We start from the raw sequence: 27472 nt of genomic DNA on the forward strand, positions 1-27472 counted from the left end.
GGGTGTAGTTTGAGCTTTGCTTCTGTAAAGACTGACAGCCTTGGAGACCCTGTGGGGCAGTTCCACTTTGTCCTCTAGGGGCGCTGTGAGTTGGAATCGACCCCACGGCAATGAGTTTGGTTTGGGCTTTGCTTCTGCAAAGACCGACAGCCTTGGAAACTCTATGGGGCAATTCTACTCCGTCCTGTAGGGGCGCTGTTAGTAGGAATCAACTGGATGGCAGTGGGTTTTTTATAATTAGCCCTATTTCACAAATAAGGATGCTGTCACTCAGAGAGGTTAAGTGAATGGCCCAAAGTCACACAGCTAGTAAGTATGGGACTAGAAGCCAGGACTGGCCAAATCCAAACCCAGTGCTCTTAACTACTACTGTATTTTGGCCTCAACTTGCTAACCCCAGATTTACTCACTTTTTGGTTTAAACATGCCATGAACTTGCAAGCCTCTGGGCCTCTCCAGTGCTTTTCCCCCGTCCTCCCTCCCTTACCCTCTTTCTACACCTCATCCATCCTCTTCACTGCCCAGCGGCCTCCTGGTGCCTCGACACCGGGTTCAGTGCTCTCCTCCTGGGGCTCCCTCCTCCTCTCTACATGCCCTATATCGCAGCACCCACTCCTTCATCCCGCAGACGGCTATCAAGCACCGACTGTGTGCCAGGCTGGGAATCAGCAGGGAAGAAGCTGGCTATCAGACAAGTTACTACACAACAGCATTTACCTAGGCATATGACTGCTAACCAGAAGGCTGGTGGTTCAAACCCACCAGCCAGCCCTCGGGAGGAAGGTTGGGCAATCTACTTCTGTAGTGATGCCGTCTTGGAAACCCAAGGAGGGGTTGCTCTGAGTCGGGACCTACTCGATGGCAGTGAGGTGGTTTTTTTTTTTTTCCTAGTTGCTGTGTCTGTGACTTCCCCACCCTTCATTGCTGTCAACCCACTGAGAAGCACCAACCTGTTGCTGACCCAGTATCACGGATAAATTCACAAAAGCATCTACATCTCATTTCTGAACTTGGTGTCTTCATGATACCCAACCCACCTGGAGACTCACGAGATGCTTGCCAAATGACAGAATGCTGTAAGGATGCGAATTTGGGGGTGGAAGCCACCACCGCACTTTCTACATGGGCCAGGATTCCAGGGCTATCTTCCAGCCACCCACACGATACTCCCATGTGGAGTCGCTGCCCATGGTGAGGGCTAGGCTACAGTGGGACAAGCATGTGGCTTGCAATCGGAGAGACCTGGGCCTGCCACTTCCAAGCTCAGTAACCTTAAAGCAAATACTCAGCCTCAGTGAACCAATTTTCCCATTAAGAAAATGAGGATGAATAAGATCTATGGACGTGACAGTGGCTCACAGAGTGGCCAGTCCAGAAACGGACGCTCAGTACATGTTAACTTCCTTCCTTTTAGCCCAGTATGTCTCCCAACATCTTAAAAACACATGCCTGCTTTTTTCTCTTTAAATCAAATTAAATTGTAAAATTAACCCTTTGACTAGAGAAAATTTTCAACCATATACCAAAATCAAGAGTTTTGAATAATGAGTCATCTACACCCATCTTTGAGTTCAGTAATCATCATCTCATGGCCAATCTTAAAATCTAGGCCCTTTTGATAAACTTAAACCCCTCAGCTCCTTGGAGGACATTATGCTGAGTGAAATAAGTCAATCACAGAAGGACAAATATTCTATTAGTTCACTATCGTAAAAAGTCAAAGAAAGGTTTACATATGGAAGAAAACTTTATCAGTTACCAGGGATGGAAGAGAACTTTATTTTTCCCAACTAAACTACAAACTTTATTTGGGTTTCACCAGTTGATGGGAGGGAATATTAAGGACAAGTATTGATTTGGGTGAAGGGAAAGGCAACATACCAAAAGTGAGTGACCAACACAATAACATTAAGGAAAAGGAAGACACAGAGAGGTCCACAAGAGGTACTGACAATAAAGATGAACCCTTTTCTATACACCATCCTGCATTATTAGTTAAGAACAAACATCAATCTACAGGTGGATACACACACAGAGAGGCGGAATGATGAGGTACCAGGCAAAAGGGAATATACCCATGAACATATATGTTTGGCAGAAGATATGTCTACATACATATGTGCTGTAAGAATGTCCATATAAATAGAATTAACAGGGGGCAAAGTTACAATAACTTCTGAGCCACAGCCAACCACCCCGAGGGAGCGAGCTCTTGGGCCTGTAGATTCAGCACCATGGTCACAGAGGACATCAAACTCAATTGACATAATATACTACACAAAAACATTTTTCTACATCCTACTTTGGTTAGTAGTGAGTGGGGTCTTAAAAGTTTGCATGTGGCCACCTAGATGCGACAATGCGTCTCTCCTTATCCAGAGCAAAGAAGAATGAAGAAAACCAAAGATGCATGGAAACAATTAGTCCAAGGGCCTAGTGAACCATGCAAACCTCAGCTTATAGGACCCTGAGACCAGAAGAACTAGATGGTGCCCAGCCACCACTGTCAACCACTTGGAAAGGGATCAGTGCAGGAGATCCTGGATAGAGTGGGAGAAAAATGTGGAACAAAACTCAAAATCATAAAAAAGACCAAGTTTACTGGAGACTGGTGAAACCCCCAAGACTATGGCCCCTAGTCACCCTTCAGGCATGAAACTGAACTCACTCCTGTCGCTTCCAGCCAAACAACAGACAGGCATAAAAGGTGAACATTTCCATGAGGTAGATACACTCCTTAGAACAATCAACCATGGGAGACCAGAAGGGCAGCATTTGCACAGGGAGACAGCTCAGAGGGCAGGAGTGCATAGGAAAGAAGGACACAGGGAAAAGGCAACCACAGGAGGGAAGTGGGAAGAGAGCTGTGACATGGGGATTGCAATCACTTCATGAAACTATGGAATGGAAAATGAATTTGCTGTGTGAACTTTCATCCAATTTACAATTTAAAAACAAACCCTCAGTTCCCTCCAGCTTTTAACACCCTGCCCCCAGCCTGTGCCCTTCCAGCAAAGGGTCGTCATGTTCTGCATTATTTTTCTGTAATCTGAGTTATGACATCAAGAGGCTCACTTCCCTTTCCATATAAAAACAAAACACTGCGCTTTTTCACCAAAACCCACTGCCATCTAGTTGATTCCGACTCACAGCGCCCCTAGAGGACTGAGGAGAATTGCCCCATAGGGTTTCCAGGACAGTCAGTGTTTATGGAAGCAGACTGTCTCATCTTTCTCCTGCAGAGCTGCCAGTGCGTTCGAATTGGGGACCTTTCATTTAACAGCTGAATGCCTTAACCACTGCACCACCAGAGCATCTTGCTGTTTTCTGGACATGTGAATTCACATGTCACAGGACATGTGAATTCCGGATTAGCTGAGCCTCTTTGGATCCATCAGGAAACCTCACTTTGAGGTGTCTTCTGCCTCGCTGTCCACCCCACCCCCACCCCCACCCCCAAATCCCCTCTGCTTACCTTGTACTCCCCGTCCCCATGCAAATCTGCCAGCGCTGGAAAACACAGAAGGGCCATAAGCCAGGGTGCTGGGTGCCAGGACATCGGTGCTCAGGGCCCCGAGGCTTCACAGAGGGACCGTTATCTGACCCCGTTCCCATCCTCCCCAGAACCCGGGCTTCCTGGTTCCAGAGACTCACCCAGACAGGCAGAAAAGGTGTGGATGTTGGCCATGGGGTCGTAGTGCGCGTCCAGCCATTTCGAGTTGGCCTCACTGTTGGGAGCCGGGGGGGAGAGAGAGTTGGGAAATATTTGAGTCCCATGGGAGGGGCAGCCGACTGTGCCTAAGGCACCTGACTGCTAACCAGAAGGCAGGCGGTTCAAACCCACCAGCCACTCCTCAGAAGGAAGGTTGGGCAATATACTTTCATAGAGATACTGCCTCGGAAACCCAAGGAGGGGTCGCTATAAGTCGGAATCGACTCTACGGCAGTGAGTTTTTTTTTTTTTTTTTCTTGGTCTTTGAGGGATAGGTGTGCAAGGAGCGCTGGACTGGGGGTACAAACTTCGCGGTCCGAGTCCAGGCTCCGCCTCTGACACCGAGAGACCTCAAGCCAAACCCACGCGCACTCTTTGGGCCTGGTTCCCTATCTGCGAAAAGCCCTGGAAGAACTGCCAACGCCGCCCGAAAACCGCAGGAGCCCAGATCCCAGGGACCAGGGCACTCTCTTTACATCTGCGGAAAAGTAGGCTTTGAGGGTGCCGGCCTTCACCTCTCAGTCCGGCCGCAGTCGGAATCGGATGAAGCTGGAGCAGCCATCTTCGTAGGCGTCGCCCTGGCAACCGGCTCCGCCCCCGCAGCCGCGCATCTCCATTTGCGCTCGGGTGCGGCGAGGTGCTCGTAAGGAAGGTTCCGGGAGCGAAGTTTTCCGGGTCACGCTGCCATGCAGGGTACGCAGACCTCATTGCACGGTTAGCCAAGGTTCCGGGGGGCAATCCTTCCCCCTAGCTCATCTATCTTTGCTCCTTGCCAGCGGGGCTGCCGTCTGCCTTTCCCGGTTTTTAGGCCCTGCAGTGTCTGAGTCAGCACCAGGGCCCTTCTGCTTAATAAACATAACCAATTCCTCATCCAGTCATCTTCATGGTTAACCTAGTTGGGAAGGCACCAGGTCCTTTCTGACCCTAGACCTTACCGAAGAGATCTAGGCTCAGAGAACTGAAGCACAAAGATTAAGGGGCAATGCAGAGAGGAAATCCTAGAATTCTGACAAGTCTAGAATTTCCATTTTTTGGGGGGAGTAGGGAGGTACTCCTGGAATATTTTAAAATGCGAGAAATGCCAAAGGACCATCTATATATCCATTATTTGAAAGGATGTCAAAAACTGTGGTAACTAGGAGGCTAAAATGACCCTCTTGTCTCCTCCCTACTCCCTGGGTGGCCACCAGTTAAACACATAGCTACTGACTAAAAGCTGGGTGATTTGAACCCAACCAGAGGTGCCTCAGAAGACAGACGTGGCAGCCTGTTTCCAGGGTCCCGGCTATGAAAGTCCTACAGACCACAGGTCTCTGCAGCACACGGGGTCACCATCAGTCAGCACTGACTCCAGAGCAGCTGGAGTAGTTTTTGATTTTGCCCCCTCCCCAGGCCTTAATCCCACCAACCTCTCAGATGCAGATGAGAAAGAAGACAAAAGGCAGAGAGGACTAGCACGCACTGTAAAGAAGGTGATTATTTCTAGTATTTATTTTTCTGATTACAAAAGTTAACACATGAAGAGCATTGGATTTGGCGAAAAAGTTTGGAGTCCTGGCTCTGTCATGTACCACCTGCAGGATCTAGACACTTCTCTGAACTTCCGTTTCATCTGGAAAACAGGGTAAGGAGCCCTGCCTTGCCCACTCCCTGGCTGGCAGCACAGATCGAACACAGTCACAGAGGGGAAGCATCTTGTCAACTGGGACAAATGCTGACAAATGGAAGGGTTTAGTGTCACCACCCTCAGCCGAGGTAGCACCAAGGTCCAAGCTCCTGCGCCTCCCCCAGCCCCTCAAAATACACGCTCAAAAGGAGGGCTGCTGCAGCCGTGGTTTGATGGAGCAGGGGAAGGGCCACGCAAATCCTCCTCAAGCCTGGCCAGCTGGGACCTCACTGGGGCTCCTCCAGAATCGGGCATCAGCCATGGCCAGCTGCGTGAGGATCTCCTCCAACTCGGGCCCATCCTCGGGGAAGCGCTCGGAGAAGGATCGGATGAGGCCAGCAGCTGAGGCCTCGTACTCAAGGAGCTGCACCTCAGAGCCTGCAGAGAGGATGGACAGAAAAGAGCAGCAGAGAAAGGTCTGAATAGACAAGTGAAATAACTGCAGTCGTAGGACCTGCAGCTGTGATCAGTCTCTAACCATGTCCAAAAATCGTGCCCAATGTTTCCGGTCCACTCTCTCATTCAATCCTCACGATCTACCTGCTCCTCACTTAGGGACTATCTCGTTATCTGACATTTCCCATTTATGACAATAGTGAAAAATCTACTATCTGACTGTTTGGCAGCATTAACGACGTATGTCTGGCAGTAACGAACACCAAGGTGCAAGACGAGAGTAACACTGGTTGTGATGGGTTAAGGTCATACGTCAACTTGGCTGGGCCATGATTCTCCGTGGCTTGGCAGTTACGACATGATGTAATTTGGCAGTAATGTAATGATGTGGTCATCCTCCATTTTTGCATAATGCTGATTTTTGCCTAACAACTTGATCTTTGGAACCTCACCACGTCAATAAGTAAGAAGTGGGCATAGTCCTCTGAAACCCACTCACTGCCACTGAGTCAATTCTGACTGATAGCAACCCCCACTGGGTTTCCAACGTTGTAAATCTTTATGGGAGTAGATTGCTCCATCTTCCTCCCACACAGCAGCTGGTGGGTTTGAACCGCTGACCTTTTGGTTAGCAGCCAAACGTCTTACCCACTACGCTACCAGAGCTCCTTAGTTCTCTGAGGAAGGGAGTATTAAAGAGTGATACATCACTACTCATTCATTCATTCATATTTTTGCTTACTAGAGGTTGATTGTGTAATGCCACCCACTGGATGCCGTGCTAGGTGAAAGGAGACACAGTGCTTGGCCCTGCCTCCTGGTGCTCACAATCCAGCAACGGCTTCACCTCTGTTTACTGTGGGACTTGGGCAAGGGTCTCAAGCCCCCTAAGCCTGTTCAGTGGGGATAAGCACAGTGCCTCCTCCCTCGAGGCACCCTGGTGATGATTCAAAACAGCAATGCGTCGAGTGAGCGTTCAACAAACGCTAGCTGCCACCAGCAGCACCATCTACAAGCCTATTTCCTCCTCTGTAGACTCACTTCAGGGGCTGTACCCTGAATGCTGATGGGCAGGGCTTCCCTTTAACACATTTCTACTGCTCTCTCACTCACAGCATTGGGCCGTGCTCTGAGGCATTGCGTACAGTTCCTAAGACTATAGGCTCCGGGTTCAGATGGCCCCAGTTCAAATCCTGGCTCTGCCACTTACTGGCTGTGCAACCTCAGGTAAAGACACAGCCCCTCGGTGTCTCAGTTTCCTGCTGGAAAATGGGGGATCACAATCGCACCTTCCTCACTGAGGAGTTAATGCAAGGACAACTTTTCCCTAGTGCCTGACAGACGGAAGTCCTCCAAAGGTAGCCACTGATACCACCACCACACATCCTCTCCTCATCCTCATCACAACTACCTCAGAAAGTCCAACCCACTCTTCAGGCTCGGTTTAACTACCACTTCCTCCCAGAAAGTTCTGTGATCACCTCAAAGGTGGAGGCGGTCTTCCCCATCTAAGTGTCTGCCTCTCTGGGGTCCCCATTAAGGCTTTCCTTGTATTAGTACTCAGCCTCATGTCCTATTATTCCCAATGGTTTGTGAGCAACTCGAGAGCAGGGGGCAAGGCCCGGGTCCATTCACCTCTCCATCCCCAGTGGCTTGCACAGGGCTGCTTGTATCCTCATGACAGTGTTGTCCACCCAACGAGCATTTACTCTGTGCTGGCACCATTCATTCTTTCACACATGTGAAGCTGGGCAGGTCCTGTGTGCCAGCCCCCGGACTAGGTGCTGGGGACTCATTGTTCTCGCTCTCCCGGACACAAGACAGGTAAGAAAAGGCACCAGGACCCCAGGGGCTTTTCATATAGAATGTTTGAGCACAGTGTAGGCAGGCTCAGGGCTTTCTGAAATGGAATCAATGCTGAGAAAGGGGAGGGACCGAGGGGCTGCTAATCTCCTCCACCGAGTCTCACTGTCCCCTGGGTCCCACTCAGCTTGCTGGGTCCCGGTTGCTGCCTGACCTCACCTCACTCCGGGGCACCTGATCCCTCTGACTCTGGTAACGCGACCTGGCCTCCCCATTAAGCCTGGAGTCTCACTGCTCTCCTAGACCTGGTGTGCCGGCCCTCCTTTTTTAAACCCCTGCTGTCGTCATACTACCAGCATGATCCTCAGTGTACGGTGGCATTAGGGGGAGGTGCCAAGGCTTGGCCTGAGGTTTGGCACGGGGAGGGCCACTGCACGGGGAGGGAAAAGGCCACCTAGACAGCCTTCCTGGACCCCCAGGTGGGTTCCAGAACTCCTGTGTGCTCCCCAAAGGCCCTGCATATCCCCCATCAAAGGGAACTCAAAAGCCTGTTACCTTCAAGGCGAGTGTTGGGCTGAACGATGAGTTTCCGGGATTCCTTGCGCAGCAGCACCGTGTCCCTGAGGGTGAGGAAGCACTCGGGGGGTGTGTCCGTGACAGCCGCGTACCCCTCATAAAGGGCCCGCCCTCCAGCCACATCTCCTGTGGACTTCAGCACCTGTGGGAAGGAAGGAAGGAGGAAGTGTCTATGACAGGTGCCCTACCCTGCACCCACAGAGCTCTGCCAGGACCCACGGCCAGTTGCGCCCAGCCCTGGACAATTTGCAAAATGCTTGTCTCTGCCACTTGCTGGCTGTGCAACCTCAGACAAATTACTAGACCACTCTGAGCTGATATTCCTAAATGGGAATAGTATCTCCTCTCTCATAGTGTTACTGTGCAGAGTAAGTGAGAAATGCAGATAAACTGAATGATGGCAGATACATATAGCATCACTGTACCAAAAAGAATTGGTTAATGTTGTGTATGTGTTTAAGCATATAGTAAAGAAACCTATTGCAATCAAGGCGATTCCAACTCCTAAGGATCCTACAGGACAGAGCAGAACTGCCCCACAGGGTTTTCAAGGCTGTAATGTTCGTGGAAGCAGACTGCCACACTCTCCTCCCACAGAGCGCTGGTGGTTTTGATCTGCCGACCTTTCAATTAGCAGCCAAGCACATAACCACTGTGCCACCAGGGCTCCTGTAGCATAGTAAATGCCTCTTAAATTGAAGTAAATGTTTCTCATTTGATCTGAAAACAAAGCAGACATTATCATCACCCTCTTTACAATCACCATCCAACGTAAGAGTTCATCCTTTTGGCCCCTCCTTCCTCCACTGTCTGAGGAACCCGCTGTCAACGATCATTCCCTTGCGTTCCGAGTTTTACTCTCAACAATATAGTAAAAGGTTTTGCCTGTTCCTGAACTTTACATACCGTGTGATTTTTTTCAGCTCAAATCCTGTTTCAGTTTCATCCATGTTATGCATGCAGCTGAAGTTCACCCTTTTCACTGCTGTGTAGTACTCCACTTACAAACACATGGTGACCTAATCTCTTCTACTGTTCATACACAATCTGAATGCTTTGCTGTGAAGTGCTGCTGTGAACATCCTTGTATGTCTTCTGATGCACAGATGCAGGTTTCTTAGACCTGTGGTCCATAGGTTATATGGCTCTTCAGCTTTAAGAGATAATGTCAACGTGTTTTCCGAAGCTGAGGCGTGATTTGCACTCCTTGCTCGGTCCATGAGGCTGGTGTTGGCAGTTTTTAATTTCCGCCAAGCTGGGGGTGGGGGTGGGGGGACACACTGCATCTCACGTGGTTTCAGATACAATTCCCTGATGACCAATGAGCTTGAGCATCTTCCTGTGAGGAGATGGACTATTTGTTCTCCTCTTCTGTTCGTGATTTTTGCTTATTTTTGGGTTGGGTTATCTCCTCCTCCTTCCCTTCAACTTCCTCCTGTGTTTTCTCCTCCCCAGTTCGATGCTCAGCTACAACTGACTGTTGGCTTACGAGCTGGAAGATTTGATTCCTCCATCAAATGATTTATTATCAATATTAAACTTTTTATTGATTTTGGAATCATTTTAGATGTTCAGAAAACTTGCAAAGATGGCACAGAGATGTACCCCTCACATAGTTTCCCTATGTTAACATCTGGTACATTGCTATCAACTAAGCTCTTAACTTTATTTAAGAACCCCAGTGGCCTAACAGTTAAGTGCTCAGCAGCTAACCAAAAGGCTGGCAGTTTGAACCCCTCCAGTGGCTTTACGGACGAAAGACCTGGCCATCTGCTCGCATAAAGATTGCAACCAAGAAAACCCTACGGGGGCAGTTCTATTGTCACATGGGCTGCTATGTGACCAATCAACTCAATGGCACTGAGACAGACTTTAGAGTCCGTGAGCTTTGCCACTCCTGTCTCTGTTCCATTCCGGGCTCCAATCCAAACCACAACACTGTGTTTGGTAGCTGTTGGTTTTTAATTTCTAATTTTACTTTAATGGTCAAACATTTACTTTTAAAAGAAAATGCCTTCAATCTTTTTTGGAAACAGGTGGGAGTATAAAGAGATATCTGCAGGTTGACAAAGAAGCATGGAAACAATTAGTCCAAGCAACTGGTATACCACACCATGCTCAGTCTACATGACCGTGAGACCAGAAGGACTAGACGGTGCCCAGCTACCTACCACTGTCAACCACTTGGAGGATGATCTGAGTAGAAGATCCTGGATAGAGCAGGAGAAAAATGTGGAACAAAACTCAAAATCACATTAAAAAAAAAAAAAGACCAGGTTTGCTGGTCTGATGGAGCCTGATGGAACCCCTGAGACTATGGCCCCTAGCTGCCCTTCAGGTCTGGAACAGAACCCACTCCTGTGGCTTCCAGCCAAACAAAAGACAAGCATATGAGCTGAACATCTACATTAGGTAGATACACTCCTGGGAGAAATCAATCATGGGAGAATAGAAGGGCTGTGTATGCACAGGGAGACAGTTCAGGGGGCAGGAGTGCATGGAGGGATGGACACTGGGAAGAGGTAACTGGGGAGGAAGTGGGAGGGGAGCCGTCGCATTGTAGGAGATTACAGTCAATGTCATGATAAAAAGTGTATGTGAATTGCTGTATGGAAAATGAATTTGTTCTGTAAACTTTCACCCAAATCACAATAAAAACTTAAAAAAAAAAAAGGTATCTGCCGGTTGAAAGAGCCAGCAGGTCCTGTCCCCTGGAAGGTACTGCTCTCTCCGGGTGACGTCCCAGCGGTTCTCAAACTTTGTGGAGCATCGGACCCACCTGGAGGGCTAGTGAACAGGGGATTCCTGGGTCGGGAGTTGGGCCTGAGGGCCTGCACTTCTAACCTGTTCCTGGGTGACACTGATGTTGCTGCCCTGAGGACCACACTCTGTGCGGCACCGGCTCAGATGACAAAAACGAAAAACATGGTTGCCGGTGCGTTGACTCCAACTCACAGCAAACGGCGACCCCGTGTGTCAGAGTAGAACTGTGGTCCATGGGGTTCTCAGGGGCCATGACCTTTAGGGAGCAGGTCTCAGGTCTTTCTTCCAAGGCACCCCTCTGGGTAGATTCAAATTGAGCCGAGCTGTCACTAGCCAAATGCTTAACCATCCTCACCACCCAGGGGCTCCCAGTTTGGCTAACAGGCCATTCTAGCAGTGCCTTCCACTGCTGCTTCACTCGACCCTTATGTGGTGGTTCATTTACCCTAACCAAGTGACAGGAGAACAGTGAGGTCACAGAGGCAAAGCGTGTTGTCCATCACACAGGTGGTGAGCATTGGCACCAGAACCCCAGAAGGTCTCCCGATTCTAAGCATCCCTACCTGGGAAGGGAGGCACAGCCCAGCACTGGCTTCAGAGGGCTCCAGCCCTTGCCAGCTTGGTGGGCAGGACACCAGGGCTGCGCTGACCACTGTCTTTCCTCTGTGTCACTCGCCAGGCCCCAGGCCTATCTGTCCCTCCACCCAGCAAGCTCACTGGGGCCCCAGGGCCTATAAGCCCTCTGTTCCTTCTGCTCTCAGCTCTTCTCAGAGCCAGGTCCTTCGAAGCACTCAGTTCTCAGCTCAGACATCACTCCTCCAAGCTGCCCCTGGTCACCTAGGCTAAGGGCACCCTGCATTCCCTTCCCCGCCATCGCATTTGCTGTCACATCACCAGTTTTACCGTCCTTATAGCTCTTGTCATTACTGGACTTTCTCTTGTCCACCTTATTCTACCTTCCCTCACAGCACTGGGAGCTCCATGTTCCTCTCAGTGACTGGCACCTGGTAACATTCAGATACAGACTGAAGGAATGACTGGCATATACTTTGAATGAATGACTGGCATACAGACTGAATGAATGACCAATATACAGGCTGAAGGAATGACTGGCATATACTTTGAATGAATGCCTGGTATCCAGACTGAATGAATCATCTGCATCCAGACTGACTGACTGATCGGTGTATGGCAGGGATGGATTATCCAATATGGTTCCCTACTAATCTGTGGCGAACAGCTGCACACAGGTTTCACGTATACACTAGTACACAGCCTGACGGAGTGATTGGTACATGGACTGAAAAAGTTATCAGGAGGCTTTGGGGAGGTGTTACTGGGTGAGGAGACAGGCAGGGTTGGGGGACCTCCAAGGCAAGAGGCCTCGCTTACCTGGAGTCTCCGTAGGAACCGCTCCAGGGCAGGCTTGCCCACGGAACGGATCTTGCTGCGGTCCAGGCGGACGCGGGCATCTGGGCGCCCATCGGAGCCTGTGGTAGGAGTGACGGTAACAAGCCCCTCACCAGCCTCCAGCAAGACCCTCAGGATCACAAACCGGGCCTGCATGTGGGCCTGCCGGAACCAGGGAAGAGACGTTTGCAGCCGAGTGCCCGCACCAAGGCCCGACAGATAGTATGTGCTTGTTTCTCAGCTAGTTACCACTGTACCCCCTCCCAGGGGGTCCTTTTCTGCCTGTTCCTCTCACCAGGAACAGGCTGCCCTGGGGGACAGGAAGGCCATTTCCAGGCAGGGCTCCCCTGTGGTCACCCACCACACCCCCCGTAGCTCCAGGTCTTCCCTGATGACAGCCATCCCCTGAGGGCCCCTGGCTGCCAGGACCCTTCACACCTTCTCCACAGTCTAGTGTGAGCTCAACAGGAGGACAAATAGGCATCACTGTGCCCGAGTCACAGATGACAAAACTGACGCCCAGGGAAAAAGCAGGACTCAGACCTAAGTTTCCCGCCTCCTCGTTGTGTGCTTTTTTTATTTTTTCTTTTTAATCTCTATTGCTGAGTGCGTCTCCTACGCACTGTCCCATGCATCCCCCTGGCCGGTCTGGCCTGGGGGTGGGGAGCAGAGCCTCGGGGGGCAGGAGGCTTGGGTTTAGTCCTGGCTCTGCCTCGCACCAGCACGTCACTCACCTTCCTCATCACTGAGACGAGGATGACAAGAGGACTCAGCTCCTGGGGTTAATACTGGGAATAAGTGAGTTAACGTATGGTGAGTGCTTAGCACTGTGCACGGCAGAGTAAGCCTCGGTGAGGCGGCTGTTGTTCCAGGTGGTCCCCGTGTGGGTCCGAGCAGAACTACGCTCTGCGGGGTTCCCAAGGGCTGATTTAAGTAGATCACCAAAACCAAATCCACTGCCATCGAGTTGATTCCAACTCACAGAGACCCCCATTGGGTTTCTGAGGCGGTCAATCTTTATGGAAGTAGATCGCCCAGTCTTCCTTCTGTGGAGTGGCCAGTGGGTTTAAACCACCAGCCTTCTGGTTAGCAGTCAGATGCCTTAGTCACTGCGCCACTAGAGCTTTCACTTGAGGGGCCTCTGGATGGATGGTAACCACCAACTTTTTGGTTAGTAGCCAAGACCTTAACTGTTTGTACCACCCAGGCCAAGTTAGCCATTAGTTGTTGTTGTTGTTACCTGCCGTCGAGTCAGACACGACTCATAGCGACCCCTCCTTGGGTTTCCGAGGCAGAATCACTACGGAAGTAGATTGCCCCATCTTCCTTCCAAGGAGTGGCTGGTGGGTTGGAACCGCCAGCCTTCTGGTTAGCAATCAAGTGCCTTAGGCACTATGCTACCAGAGCTCCTTAGCTAGGAGGAGTAGTAGTCAAATGTGCTCATCAGATTCACCCTGAAAGCTAGGCTGGGAGAGAGATTATCATTCCGTTCTCCAGGGACAGTGAAACTCAGAAGGGGATGCGACTGGGCCCATGAGCAGTGGCCTCTGGGCTTACGCTCAATTCTCCTACCACCTAGGAACGGCTGTCCCGTCCTTGTGCCTAGAATCCTGGCCTTGGCACCCTCTGCAGGCCCCCTCCTCACTCCCACGGACCCTCCGTCCCACCTGTCTCCAGTTGCAGGCCTCAGGGGTGTAGAACTCCAGAGCCAGCAGCCCAGCCCGCACCATGTTGAGCCAGTTCACGTAGACCACGTCTTCCGCATCAGCCCCCTCGAAGCCAAAGATGCTGGAGGAGCAGGGGTGGCAGGGAGGTCAGGGGCTGCCCCAGATCTGCCTCCCACCAGCCCCCCTGCACCCAGTGCTGGCTCCTGCCAGCCGCCCTCCTCGCCCCCAGCTCGTACTCCAGCACTTGGGGGTTGAGACAGAGATAGAGGCCCACGCTCTCGGCCCGGCACTCCTCGTAGCTGGAGGCAATGGTGCTGAACTTGCTGTCCCACGTCTCCCCGCTCCGGTACCAGCTCTGGATCTGGAAGGGGAAGCCCAGGTAGCAGCTTAGGGGCAGCTGCCATCCTGTTCACACCCCCTGCCTGGCAGCCTGGGCTCCCCTGCTCACCTGCTCCCCCGTCTCTGGGTTGATCACAGTCTCCTGGTTGAAGTTGAATGCTCCCTTCTCATCCTGTGGGAGAAGTGCTGTGAACACGGGGTGAGTGAGGAAAGGGTACCCCTGCCCTGGTTCAGGCGTTCAGCCCTGGCTCGGGAAAGTGAGGGGCACAGCGGGTTGATGGCAAGAGCAGCGGGTGCAACACTCGATACCACCAACCCTCAAAGTCCCGTGACACCGCTGCCTTCTCGGAGCCACTGGGCAAGGGGAGGACCAGAGCCACCTCCCCCACCACACAGAGAGGGGAACAGGCCTGGGGACAGCAGGACTCACCCAGAGTCACCCAAGACCCAATACTTCTGTGCTCCAGGCCAAGGTTAGGATGCCTCAGTGAGTGAACTTCCTTCCAAAGGTTCTATTATTACCCCACTTTACCGACGGGCAAACCGAGGCTCAGGCTACAAGTTCCACACTGGAGCTGGCACACACATCAGAAGCCTACTGTGTGCCTGGCAAGCGTGAGGGCTTCCCTTTCATTCTGCACAACCACCCAGGCAGCAGTGGGCATGAAGCCAGCTTACGGATAGACCAGCTGAGGCTCAGGGAGGCAGGTGACTTACCCAAGGCCACACGGTGGCCACATCTGTCCCCACTTCCCTCTTATTTCAGAGTCTGGATGAAGCACTACACCAGGCTGCTGCCCCCAGCACCGTCCTCTCGAGTCCTCCTGTCCCTGCAGGCCCAGCTCTAGGCCTTGCTCCTCCAGGGAGGCAGGTCCAATCCAGAGCCCCACTCTCCCTGGGGTCGTCGCCCTGCGCCTGCCTCCTCCTCTCACCGGTGCAGCTCTGGACTTACATCCCTAACACACTCTTCTCGGCCTGCCCTTTTCCTATTCCCTGAGTGGGGCCGCCTTAGTTGATGGACTGGCAGGAAGAGGCTGCTCTGGGGAGGAAGGGGCTCCCTCTAACAGCTGCAAAGGTGCAAGCTCCAGGGAACAGCAGAGTGAGGACGGACAGAGCTGCATTCAGCACGGGCCTCTGGGGCTGCCCAGGCTCACGCTCGCAGGGCGTGAGTCAATTCCTCCCGGTGAGAAGACTGTGGGGGGGGGACAGCAGCTGGACGGTCCTGGAGAGCCCCCAGCACCCCCTCAGTCCCAGAGCTCCTGGGACATCCTGGGGGAGGATGAGGCAGGGTCTTCCCTGCTCACCGGGAGGGGGCTGGAGCAAGGATCCACCTGGGCCGGCAGCCACACACTCACCTGCACAAAGAGCTTGCCGCTGCCGTGGCCCAGGAGCTCATGCAGCCCCACCTGCACGTCGAACGAGGGCCCCTTCCAGCGGACGTACAGGTCCTGCCAAGACATCAGAGAACCACACTGTCTGCCATCCCGCCACGGGCACACAGCCCACACACGTCCCCTCCCGAGGGCCCAACCCCAGGTACACGCTGGATGGAGGCCGACCGCATGCCAGGCACACTGGGCACCACACAGCCACCTCCTCCCGGAAGTGAACCGAGAGCCCAGTGCTGCCTCCGCTGCTCGACAAATGGGAAAACGGAGGCTCCGAGGCAGCATCCAGCCAGGAAACGGCAGAGCCAAGGCCTGAAGCCACGCTCTCCTCTGGGCTGGGCAGCCTTCCCGGGTCAGCTGGGCCATCCTGCCACCTGGGCAGCCAGAGCTCACCTTGTCATCCTCATCCAGGAAGGTCAGCTTCTCCCGTTGCGTGGCATAGGCCACAGCCAGCACGTTCCCCAGCGACACATTCTTAAAGCCTTCTGTCTGCCTCAGGTCATCATCTGGGGGAGGACAGGGCAAAGCAGCAAAGGTCAGGGGTCACAGACAGGGAGTCTAGTTGAGAGGACCAGGGCTGGGATAATGACACTAGTGGGGCAGTCTGTGGCCAAGGAGGATGTTAAGGGCAGGGACGAATTCTAAATGAAGGTCCCACAGAAGGCTGGAGGTTCAAACCCACCAGCCACTCCTTGGAAGCAAGACTGGGCAATCTACTTCCATAAAGGTTTACTGCCTCGGAAACCCAATGGGGGTTACTACCAGTCGGAATTGACTGGACGGCAGTGGGTTGGTTGGTTTGTTTCTAAGAGGACTGGGAGGTGGGGGCCAGGTCTCGGAAGCTCACAGTTGGGGATGTTGATGCCGGCGGGGATGCCGGAGCCGGCAAAGGTGAGGACGTCCAAGGAGGTGAAGTCGGGGGTGAGGAACTTGTCCTTCTCGAAGGCTGGGGGCCACGGAAGCTCCCTCAGCAGCTGTTCCGCGCTCGCCACCAGCCGCGCGAACTTGGCGCTCATGGCCTTGTTCACCATGGCGACGAAGCCTACAGGGGAGCGTGACCGTGGGTGCCAGGTTCTGGGCAGGAGTCCGCTGTCCCCTACCATCCTGCTACCTCTCCAGCTAGCTCTCCACCCATCGCATATATACTGAATGCCTGCCAAACCCAGTAACCTCGTGCTGGCTGCTGGCGAGGGCGGCGACCTAGGCCTGTTCCTGCCTCTACGGAGGTCAAAGACCAGCAGACAAATAAAGTAGTAAACAAGTGATGTTTCAGGGGGACGGGGGCACAGACAGGCTTCGCTGGGCAACTGTGGATCTTAAAGGAGTTTGTAGGTGGGAGGCAGGGAGTATGGAAGAGAAGCCTGGCAATCTGCATCCAAACAATCAGCCACTGGAAATCCTACGGAGCACAGTCTGACACGAGTCAGAGTCGACCGGACAGCAACTGGTATGGAGGGGTTTGGACCAGATTCCAAGTGGAAGGGGGCGTGTCCCTGAGCAAAGGGGAACCATGAGATGCCCCGTATGGCTGGAGAGAGTGAGGGAGAGGTACAGGGGGGCTGTGACTGATCGTTGCAGAGCTCCTAACTCAAGTAGTAACTGTACTCTATGGAACACGTTTTCTGAGATCCTTCATAAAGAAAGAGTTCCGAGGACAAACAAGTTTGGGCACCACTGCATTCTCGATCTCCAGCATCTAGGAGTCTCTCGATGTACATTAGCACGTTAAAGGCAGGTCGGCGTCCTGCAGGCAAGAGTCCTGCTGCTTCTTACAGACCCCGTCTTGATGTCATTCCTATTAACGCTGCATGGAATCAACCAGACAGCAACTGTTTTTTTAGTTATTTAAAAGCATGTGGCAGGCCTGTATGTACTGATAGGAAATGATAGCCAAGATACCTTGTTACATGAACAAAGCAAGCAGCAGAATAATATGAAGGGCAGAATCCCACTTCCCTGGATGAATTACAAGTAACCTCTGGGTATCAGTGCTTCCGACAACGGTGGACAGCCATGTTCTCAACCGTTTACTGCAGTGACCTCTGGGGAGGGGGACGGGGTGGGGGAGGGCAAACAAGCGGGATTTTATCTTCTCTCCTGCATCCACCTGTACCGTTCAATTACTTACAACAAATACGGATTTCAATTACATACACTTAAACATTTAAAGCTCTGTATACAAAAGACAAAGTGCATATCAAGTATTAACCTGGGGGTGGGTATTATCTCAGTTCCTTTTTTTTTCTTCTCCGTATTTTCTTAATTTTTCACCATGAACATGAATACCTTTCTAAGAATCACAATGCACTCTTTTTAAAAGGGGGAAGGGAGGGAGCGAGGGGTCTTTGCAGCCATGGCCTCTGAGGCGGAGGCTGGGCTATCGTACACTCTGCCTGGGGTCTTAGCCACCAGCCAGCTGGCTGAGCTGCTGAAGGAAAGCCATAGATCGATGATCTTGTTTTTGTCCTTCTCATTATCCAACCTGCTTACTTTATTACTATTTTTAAAGGTAGTTTTTCCAGCATTTTCTTTCTTTCTTAACTTTTATTGTTTTGGGTGAAAGTTCACAGAGCAAATTGGTTTTCCGTTCCACTGCTCACGTTTTGTTTCACGAAGACTGCAATTCCCACGCTGTAGCAGCTCTCGTCCCACTTCCGCCCTGTGGTTCCCATTCCTCATTCTTTCCTATCCCTTTCTGCCTTCTGAGCTTTATCCCCAGCCAAAAGCTACCCTTTAGATCACTCTGAGGCTGACTGTTGTAAGGAGTGTGTACCTCCCAGGTGTGATGTTCACCCCACAGCCTGTCTTGTTTGGCTGAAAGCTGAACTACCCGTGAGTTCAGTTCTAGGCCTGAAGGGTGATTAAAGACCACAGTCTGGGGTGTGTGTGTCTGTCTGTGTGTGTGTGCTAGGGCTGATCTTTTCTCCAGCCAGGCCCCTAGGGATCTATGGACCCAGATCAAAGCCTCTGCGGGCTGCTGGAACTTCCCTCCCAGGTTAATCTCTCTGGCTTCTGGCACCCAGACACTCCAGACGCTACATCCCAGGGAAGGGTAAGCGCCGGCAGAGACAAGTCTATAACCTCAAGCCGGGTGCCCTGCCTTGCACAGGTGGTCCCGCAAGGGCGAGGCGGTGAGGGTGAGGCCCTGGGATGAGTCTGGTTCAAGCCTAACACTAATGCTTATAGCCATTCCATTCCTGGAGCTCCCTATGTGTGGCTGGCATCATGCTAAGCAGTGTGCCCGCATTATCTCACTTCCCACACCAGCCAGAAGGGGTAACTGATGCTCAGGGGTCGGGCTAAGTGGCCCGAGGTCAGGCAGCCAGTGAGTGACAAGGCTGGGCTTGGAACACTCGTCCATCTGGCCCCAAGTCTGTTCCGAGTGCAGATAGTCAGGGTGCCTGGGTCCAGCCACCCACCATTGGGCCTCAACTCCCACACCTGTCGAGTGGGGATAAAAACCCACATAGGATGATGACATCCACATGAATCAATAAAGGTGAGCGCCATACAACAGAGCCTGGTACGTGGTAAATGGTCAGTGCTGGCTACTGTTATTAAGGAGCTCTGGTGGTGCGGTGTGGTTAAGGCACTTGGCTGCTAACCATAAAGGTCGGTGGTTTGAACCCACCAGCTGCTCCACGGAAGAAAGATGAGGAAGTCTGCTTCCGTAAAGGTTTACAGCCTTGGAAATCCACTGGGGGTCGCTATGAGTCAGAATCGACTTGATGGCAATGAGTTTGGTTTATTTTGGTGGTAAATACTGCAAAAGGGGGAGGGGAAGGGGACTTTGACCTGACCTCCCTCCACCCCCAAGGTTACCTTCAAACTCTCCGCGGGAACCAAAGGGGTCACGGTAGCTCTCGATGAACCCGATGTAACTGGGGAGAGAAGGCAGAGATGGAGGAGAGAAGGGCGGGAGGGGGTGGAGACGGGATGAAGGCAAGGTCGCCTCACCTCTCCACTATGGGACCTTTGTCCTGGATCCAGAAGCGGGAGCCCCTCTTGTGAGCCTCGATGGAGCCCTGGGTGAAGCTGTCCACATACTGGGCCAGCATCTGCTCCTGGTGGCTGTTGGCCGCATACGCCTGGGGGAACAAGGCTGGGTCACACTCCCCTTTGCTGCTCAGTGGGGTCCTGAGCCCGTACCCCTGACCCGCCCTACCTTGGCTTTCTCCAGGTGCTCCACCACTTTGTGGAGGATGGGCGCGTAGTCCCCCCGCGTCACCTGGAAACAGCTCCCCTGGAATTCGTAGCTCTTCAGCTTGGAAGTCACTTCCGACTCCGGAGCAGGCTCTGAGGGCAAGAGGGATCGCTCAGGGAAAAGCCAGCGTAAAGCATCCCAGCAGGCTTCCTACTTGGCACTCCTTCACTCTAAGATCTTCAATGGCTCCCCACTGCCTACAGAAATAGGACGACCTCTCACCTTCCAAATATATATATACATATACACATATATATAATCGTTTGCCTAGAGCAACAGAGGAAGGAGTCAGGAACAGGAGGAAACAGAGTATGTGGCTAATTACCTCCATGAACAACTACCTCCATTGCCATGAGAACAGAAGAACTGGCTGGTGCCCAAATACCATTAATGAGCATTTCGAGCAAAAATTCTACAGAAGAATCTTGATCAAAAGGGGGGGAAATGCAGAACAGAATTTCAGGTTCTTATGGACTCCAGATTTTCTGGAGCCACGGACACTGGGGAAGCCCCAAAACAACGGCCCTGAGATAATCTTTAAACCTTAAACTGAAAGTATCCCCTGACGTCTTCTGACGACCAAATAATAGTTTAGCTTAACTAGTAAAGACTGTCTGCCTTAAGTATTATGCTTTTTTGAAAATTGTCTACATGGGATCATACTGACAATTAAAAACTTCCGTGGAGTTGGACCCAACTCATAGCAACCCCTCCTTGGGTTTCCAAAGCGGCATCTCTACGGAAGTAGATTGCCCAAACCTTCCTTCCGAGGAATGGCTGGTGAGTTTGAACCACCAGCCTCTGGTTAGCAGTCAAATGCCTTAGGCACTGTGCTACCCGAGCTCCTATATTGACAATAGCAACTTGAAATATTAGACAGGAACCTTAGAGGCAGCGCTCAGGCTACTGAGGGAAAAAAGTTGAGAACGGCTGTACAACTCAAACAATGTAACAATGTCGCTGAATTGTACCTGTAGAAACTGTTGAATCAATACATATTTTGCTATGTATATTATTAATAGCAACAACAAAATACCTGTGTGTGTATGTGTATGTATGTACTAACAGCAGTCAAGAAATGAAATGATGTACTGCATTGGGTAAATCTGCGGCAGAAGACCTCATTAAAGTGTTAAAAAGCAAAGATGTCACCTTGACAACTAAAGTACGCCTGATCCGAGCCATGGCATTTTCAATCACCTCATATGCATGTGAAAGCTGGACAGGAATACGGAAGACAGGAGAGTGGATGCCTTTGAAGGATGGTGCTGAGTTTTGAATGCTGAATACCATCAAATGCCAGAAAAACAAAGAAATCTGTCCTAGAAGAAGTCCAGCCAGAAGGCTCCTTAGAACCAACGATGACAAAACTTTGTCTCATGTACTTAGGACGTGTGACCAGGAGGGACCAGTCCGTGGAGAAGGACGTCATGCTCGGTAAAGCAGTGGGGTCAGCGAAAAAGAAGACCCTCCACAAGGTGGATTGACTCAGTGGCTGCAACAGTGGGCTCAAATGCTGTAAGGATGGGGCAGTACTGGGCAGCGTCTCGATCCGTAATACGCGGGGTCGCCACGGGCCAGAACTGACTCAACAGCAACCCAACAGCAGCATATATATATATTGTGTAACACGCATCGCTGTGAGTCAGCTGGACGTGTTAACCGGTTTATTCCTCACATCAACCCTACAGGAGAGGGACGACTATTATGTCCATTTACAGATGGGGAAACTAAGGCACCGAGAGATTAAGTCACACCGGTGGCAAGTGGCAGAGCAGGGATTCAAACCCAGGGCAGTAGGTATATTTAAAGTGACAGTGACAGTATCTCCCATCTCACGGGTTCTTCTTCAAGGTGACCCTGACACTTCTCCCATCAACAGGTGGGGGTCTACATCCCCTTCTCTTGAAGCCAGGCATGCTTATGCGACCGTGGCAGTGATGCCAGGTGACTGTTGAGGCGAGGTCCTACAAGGAGAAGCAGCTCCTGATTGGTTCTCCTGGGACACTTACTCTCAGAACCCAGGCAGCGTGAGCAGTATCAAGAGGCCACGTGAAATGTCTCAGTCGGTCGACAGCCCTGGCCCAGGTCCCAGCCGACAGTGACCATCTGTTGCCACTGGGTGAGGGACTGCGCCTTCAGATGGTTCCAGGCCCAGCTGTGGAGGACCCCCCAGCCCCCCGTCTTCCCGGCTGAGTCCCCAGATGCTGTTGACTACAGACAAGCCATTCCGACTGGCCCATCCAAGTTCCCAGCCCAGAGAGTCCGTGAACATCATAAAGGGCTGGTTTTCTATCACTAAATTCTGGGGGTGTCTGTTACAAAGCTGTCAACAACTGGTGGCTCAGTCCCTCGGCTCCAGAGTCACTCTCTTAACCACTGTCCTGTCCCATGAAACCAGGTGCCATCAAGTCAACGCGGGCTCACGGCAACCCCGTGTGTTTCAGGGTAGAACTGTAATCTAGAGTTTCCAAGGCAAGCTCCCGTAAGAGGCCAGTGGCAACATCGGTCACTCCATGGAAGGCAACTCCCCCACTCCACCCGTGTCTCCCCCTCCACACCCCTGTATCTTTACGGTCACTCCAGAGCCAGGGATGAAGGATATTATAGCCGTTTCTGCCTCTGAAAAGATTGGAAGGGAGCCAGAGACATGGAAAGGGGGCTTGGAGTTGACCTCTGACTCAGAAGGGGGGGGTCTCAGAGGCTCCAGCTCGAGTCTACAACTCATGCTTCATTTTCACCCCAAATGAGTATCTCTATTGACTGACCTTTGTCATTGCTATCAGGTGCCCTCAAGAATGTTCCACGTACAGCACAGAGAAACCCCGCCCAGCCCCGCACCCTGCTCAGTCACTGCGTGTTGAGCCCCTCACTGCAGCCTCTGCGTCAGTCCGTCTCGTTCAGGGTCCTCCCCCTTCTCGCTGACCTACTTTACTGAGCATGATGTCCTTCTCCAGGGACCGGGCCCTCCTGACAGTATGTCCAAAGTAAGCCAGAGGGCGTCTCACCGTCCTCAGTTCTAAGGAGAACTCTTGCTGTACTTCCTCCGAGACAGGTCTGTTTGTTATTCTGGCTGTCCACGGTGTACTCCATTTTCTGTGCCAACACCGTAATTTGAATGCCTCAAATCTTCAGTCTTCCTTTTTCACCGTCCACGAGGTGTATGCACGAGGTGATCGAAAATGCCACAGCTTGGGTCAAGCACACCTTAGTCATCGAGATGATCTTTGCTTTTTAAGATGTTAAAGAGGTCTCTGCCAGCAGACTGGTGCAGTGCAGTATGTCGTCTCACTTCCTGACTGCTGCTTCCACGGGCGCTGACTGTTGATCCAAGCACTATATGTTTTTGTGCAAATGACACATGCCTTCCACATCTATCTGCCCATGGGCCACCCAGGTATTTTCCTAAGTATCACCGTGTCAATTTTTTTTTAAAGTTTCTGAAGGGGAGATAGCAGTTGGCAAACAAATACAGAAGGCACGTATTATTTGTGGAAAAAATATAGTGTAATGGAATCCTTGACAACTCCTGTATTTTTTCTATTCCTCATGATGTTGCTTATTGGTCCTTTGGCCCCTAGTTAAACACCTCTGGTCACAGGGTGCTCACTACCTGTCAAGGTAACCAGAGTACCTTTGGGCAACTCTGTTTTTACACCATCCCGGAGGGAGGTGGTACCCCACTGTGGTGCTCAGGAACCTGGGGAGCCAGACAGACCTGGTTTAGGTCCAGGCACCCCCACTTACTGGTTAGGTAACTTTGAGCTAGTTACTCAGCCCCTCTGAGCTTCAGGATCACAGTGGAAAAGCAAGTGAAGGACCGACTCCTCCTTGCGGGGTTCCTGCTAGTACTGAGTGGTACCTCCCAGCAGCACTGCTCTGACGCTGCGGGGGTTTGAATCCTGCTCTGACATTTAATGGCTGTGTGACACTGGACAAATTACTTACCCTCTCTGTCTTTTGCAAAAGCGTCTTCTTTGAGGGGATGATAGTAAGGGCACTTGTCTCACAGGTACCACCCAGCAGGGCACCGAGCTCAGCCCCCAATAGCCCTTCCATCAGCCCAGCTACAGCTACTGTCACTGTTCCTGTGGTGACACAGGTTAACCAGGTCCAGCCGCCACCACTCTGGTCCAGGAATGCCAAGGAAGGATCAGAAGGAGCACAGGGAACGGGGCGCCCAGATCTGAGCTCACCTGCGCCAAGCACGGAAGCCAGCCGCACCTCGTAGCGTGGCTTCCCGTCCTGGCTGGCCTCCTTGAAGAGCCGCGTGTTGTAGGCACTAAGGTTCTGCAAAGACCAGGACAGGGGCTTGGGTGAGAGTGAGAACTCGAGAAGGCTATGGGGCTGGGAGGAGGGGAGCGAGGCTCACACCAGAGAAAAGACAGGCAAGCTGCGGCATCGTGGACGGACAAGGAGTCTTTCCGCCTCAAGGACCCAATGGCTCCAGGCCTGAGCCGAGGCTAACAGCGGACATCAGCTGTGAGGGGGTTGGGATGAGGCGCCCTATCAAACCACCTCCCTGAGGCCCCCAGCCCCAAACCTGAGCATCCAGGAAGTCCTGGGCCAGTTTGGCATCCTCCATGGTACAATCCCCAGAGAAATAGGTGGTGACTCCCTGTTGGAGAAGGAAAGGGAGACAGAAAGAAGAAGTGTTGAGGTGAGAAGCTTGCAGGGCGTCTGGTGAACCCCTCTCTGTGGTATCCTCTCCTGCCAGTGGCCTCCACCCAGCCCCCTCCACCATTTTCTCCCATTTTTCATCCATCTTTCCAAGGGGGAAAAAGTGTAAAAAAAAAAAAATCAGAAAGAGAAAAAGAACGGGAGAAGAGTCCACGTTTTCTCATCTGGGAGCAGATTCAGTCAAGTGCCCCAAGTTGCCCAGCGTGTGCCCCCAATGTCCCGATCCCACTCCCCAGACACCCCACCAGCCTCTCCTAGGTGGCCCACCCAACCAGCTCCCATGTCCCCCACCCCCACGGGCATCCTCCAGAGGCCGGAAGCCTGAGACCCTCTCTCCTCGGCTCACTCAAGCTCTCTCTCAGCTCTTCTCTCCTGCCTTCCTCTGCACCCAGCATCCTGGGATGTGAGAACCAGGAGGGCTCCCCATCCAACATGCTTCCCATCCCACCGATGACAAAACTGAGGCCAGTGGTAGGGAACAGCCTCGCCCCTGCGCCGCAGAGCTGGGATTTAAACCCAGGGCCCTGACACCCCTAGCAGGTGGCCTGGCAGGACGCTGGCCGCGCCCCTGTGTGGGTGGGGGCCTCACCTCCTTCCCCAGCCCCAGGTGTCGAAGCCGTGGCTCCAGAGAGAACATGAGCTCCCCGCAGGTCTGCCAGAGCCTCCTGACTTCTTCGGGGTGCTGCTGTGCAGCCACGCTCCCCAGTATCACCCGCTCCAGCTTCTCCTGCGGGGGAAGGGAGGCCATCAGCCCAGCCACACCCTCAAAGCTGCTCTCCGAAGCCTCCACACGCTTTTCCCACCGTGTAGGGCCGCTCACCGGGTGGCCCATGGGCCGGGGACACGGACCCACTAGCAGCTGTTGATTCTGACTCCCAGCGACACCACGTGTGCAGAGTAGAACTGCCCCATAGGGTTTTCAAGGCTGTGACCTCGCAGAAAGATCGCCAGGCTTCTCCTCCGTGCTGCCTCTGGGTGGCACCAGAGGTTTGAACCACCAACCTTTTGGTCGGGGGCGGGGGGGGGGGGGGGGGCAAGCACTTAATGATTTGAGTCGCCCAGGGACCCTGCAGGCTGACACTGACTGAGCCACGTCGAATGTCGGGCCCCCCCCCAGTCAGACGTTGATCTGAACAAGGGCGCCAGTGCTCAGCTGGGGACATCTGAGAAGGCCTGGTGGGTGAGACATCTCTGCCCCCTCCCCCGTCGGCTGGGCTCGAGCCCCACAGTCCCAGGGCAGTTGTCCCCAGGCCCAGGCCTCTCCACTGGCCCCACTGATGACCAACAGGCTCTGTTCTTGAGAGCACCTAAGAGTCCACGGAGCACTTCCACCTCCTCCCCTCACTCGACCCTCGGGGCGGCACAGTCAGAAAGTGCCTCCTGGTGCCCTCCCACGTGAGAAGGTGCACGCTCAGCGAGGCCGGGCAGCCCCAGCGGCCACACAGCCACTACTGGTATTAAAGATGGAAACCGAGGCCCAGAGAGCTGCGAGCCTCGCCTGGCTCCGCAGTAGGAGGGGCCCGTGACAGAGACCTGAATCTCTAGACTCCAAGCCCTGGCCTCTGCCTTCTCTGACCCCTGGCCCCCTTATCCAGAATTCTCCAGAACTTTCTTCAATACTCTCTCCCTCCACACCAGGTGTTCACACACGGGAGGGACAGGCTCCAGGGTCCTCCCAGGGCTCCTACTGCTTGTCCCCACACCCCCACGTTCCCACTTTCCCCAGGCCTCCTGCAGCTCACCTTGGGCAAGTTGGGGACAAACTTGGTGTCACCGAAGGACTTGTAGTTGCCCATGTTGGAGTAGACACCGGCAGCATAGACCAGGAACGCCTGGGGGACGGGGGGTGTCAGAGACCCAGAAGCCCAGCCTCCCCGACCCCAGGGAGGGTTCTCCTGAGAGGCTAACACCCCATAGGAACAGGTCTGAGTGAGGCTGGGAGATTTAGAGGCAGGACCCAGACCCTGGGAGGCTCCCAACCAGCCCCAGCATACTCCCACAGAACAATCTTCACGCATCCATTTCAGCCAAACTGTCCTCTCTGTGGTTCCCAAACTCGCCCAAGCGCTTGGTCCCCTCTGCCTCCTCCAGCCCCAGCTCCCTCTCTGCCACCTGTGGCCATCTCGCTGCCACCTGTGGCCATTCCAGCTGGCCTCTGAGGTCCCAGTTCAAACACCAACCACCTCCTTCTCAGAAACCCCGCCCTCGGCCCTCTAGCCCATCAGGCAGCTGGTATCTGAGCCATCAGTGTTCAAGCCGGAAGGAGCTCTGTCATCTACTCCACAGTGTCTGCTGACCCCAAATCTATCCTCTCTTCCTCTGGGAATAAGACCTCAAGCTTTCCTCTGTAGGAGCATCTCACCCAGTTCCAGAAGCGGCCACCCAATCTGGCTCGGGCAGAAAGAACACCACTTTCCCTGGTTAACAGGGATGATTCAGGGGTGGGTATCAGATTCAAACTGGCCAATATGAGCCCTACCCAGGAAATTTCCAGGTGCAAAAAGCCTGTTTTATACCAGGCACCACCAAGCCTGGAGCCCTGGCGCTCTGTGACTGAAATGAAGAAAGCAAGCAAAGCCAAGAGAGACAAAGATTGCATCCTGGCAGTATCACTGAGCTCCTGGATCCAGCCGTGCCTGAAGCCTCCTCTACCCCTGGGCTTTCTAATTATGTGAGTCAATAATTCTTTTTCTCATTTAAGCCCATTTGAACTGGGTTTCTGATGCTTGCAAACCAAAGAATCCCACTGAAAACAGTTGATGCGTAGGCAGCACTTTTCCACATACAAGCACTTCCCTAGACACTAGTTCTTTTAGTAGAGAAATTGAGGCCTAGAGAGGGGAAGTAGTTTCTCGAAGTTCAAAGGGG

At 52.7% G+C, this 27472-nt stretch overlaps 2 protein-coding genes across 2 annotated transcripts in view; both read right to left on the bottom strand.

Moving 5' to 3' along the window:
* BBS1 (Bardet-Biedl syndrome 1) overlaps positions 1–4274 on the bottom strand; it is a 17049-nt gene extending 12775 nt beyond the window's left edge. The window contains exons 1-3 of the mRNA XM_007944726.1: positions 4228–4274; positions 3655–3728; positions 3476–3510 (exon numbers count right to left, since the gene is read on the bottom strand). Of these exons, the coding sequence (XP_007942917.1) occupies positions 3476–3510; positions 3655–3728; positions 4228–4274 (156 nt within the window). The remainder of the gene's footprint in view (positions 1–3475; positions 3511–3654; positions 3729–4227) is intronic.
* A 1309-nt stretch (positions 4275–5583) lies between these two features.
* Positions 5584–27472, bottom strand: part of DPP3 (dipeptidyl peptidase 3) — a 24631-nt gene continuing 2742 nt past the window's right edge. Inside the window, exons 2-17 of the mRNA XM_007944727.2 lie at positions 26347–26436; positions 25194–25331; positions 24468–24542; positions 24121–24214; positions 19886–20016; positions 19678–19808; positions 19543–19601; positions 16568–16762; positions 16114–16226; positions 15688–15780; positions 14442–14504; positions 14230–14354; positions 13994–14114; positions 12309–12488; positions 8133–8295; positions 5584–5756 (exon numbers count right to left, since the gene is read on the bottom strand). Coding sequence (XP_007942918.1) covers positions 5584–5756; positions 8133–8295; positions 12309–12488; positions 13994–14114; positions 14230–14354; positions 14442–14504; positions 15688–15780; positions 16114–16226; positions 16568–16762; positions 19543–19601; positions 19678–19808; positions 19886–20016; positions 24121–24214; positions 24468–24542; positions 25194–25331; positions 26347–26436 — 1944 coding nt within the window. The remainder of the gene's footprint in view (positions 5757–8132; positions 8296–12308; positions 12489–13993; positions 14115–14229; positions 14355–14441; positions 14505–15687; positions 15781–16113; positions 16227–16567; positions 16763–19542; positions 19602–19677; positions 19809–19885; positions 20017–24120; positions 24215–24467; positions 24543–25193; positions 25332–26346; positions 26437–27472) is intronic.

The sequence above is a fragment of the Orycteropus afer genome, unplaced genomic scaffold (genome assembly GCF_000298275.1).
Source record: "Orycteropus afer afer isolate SDZICR_OR568_19922 unplaced genomic scaffold, OryAfe1.0 scaffold00130, whole genome shotgun sequence".
Taxonomy (NCBI): Eukaryota; Metazoa; Chordata; class Mammalia; order Tubulidentata; family Orycteropodidae; genus Orycteropus; species Orycteropus afer.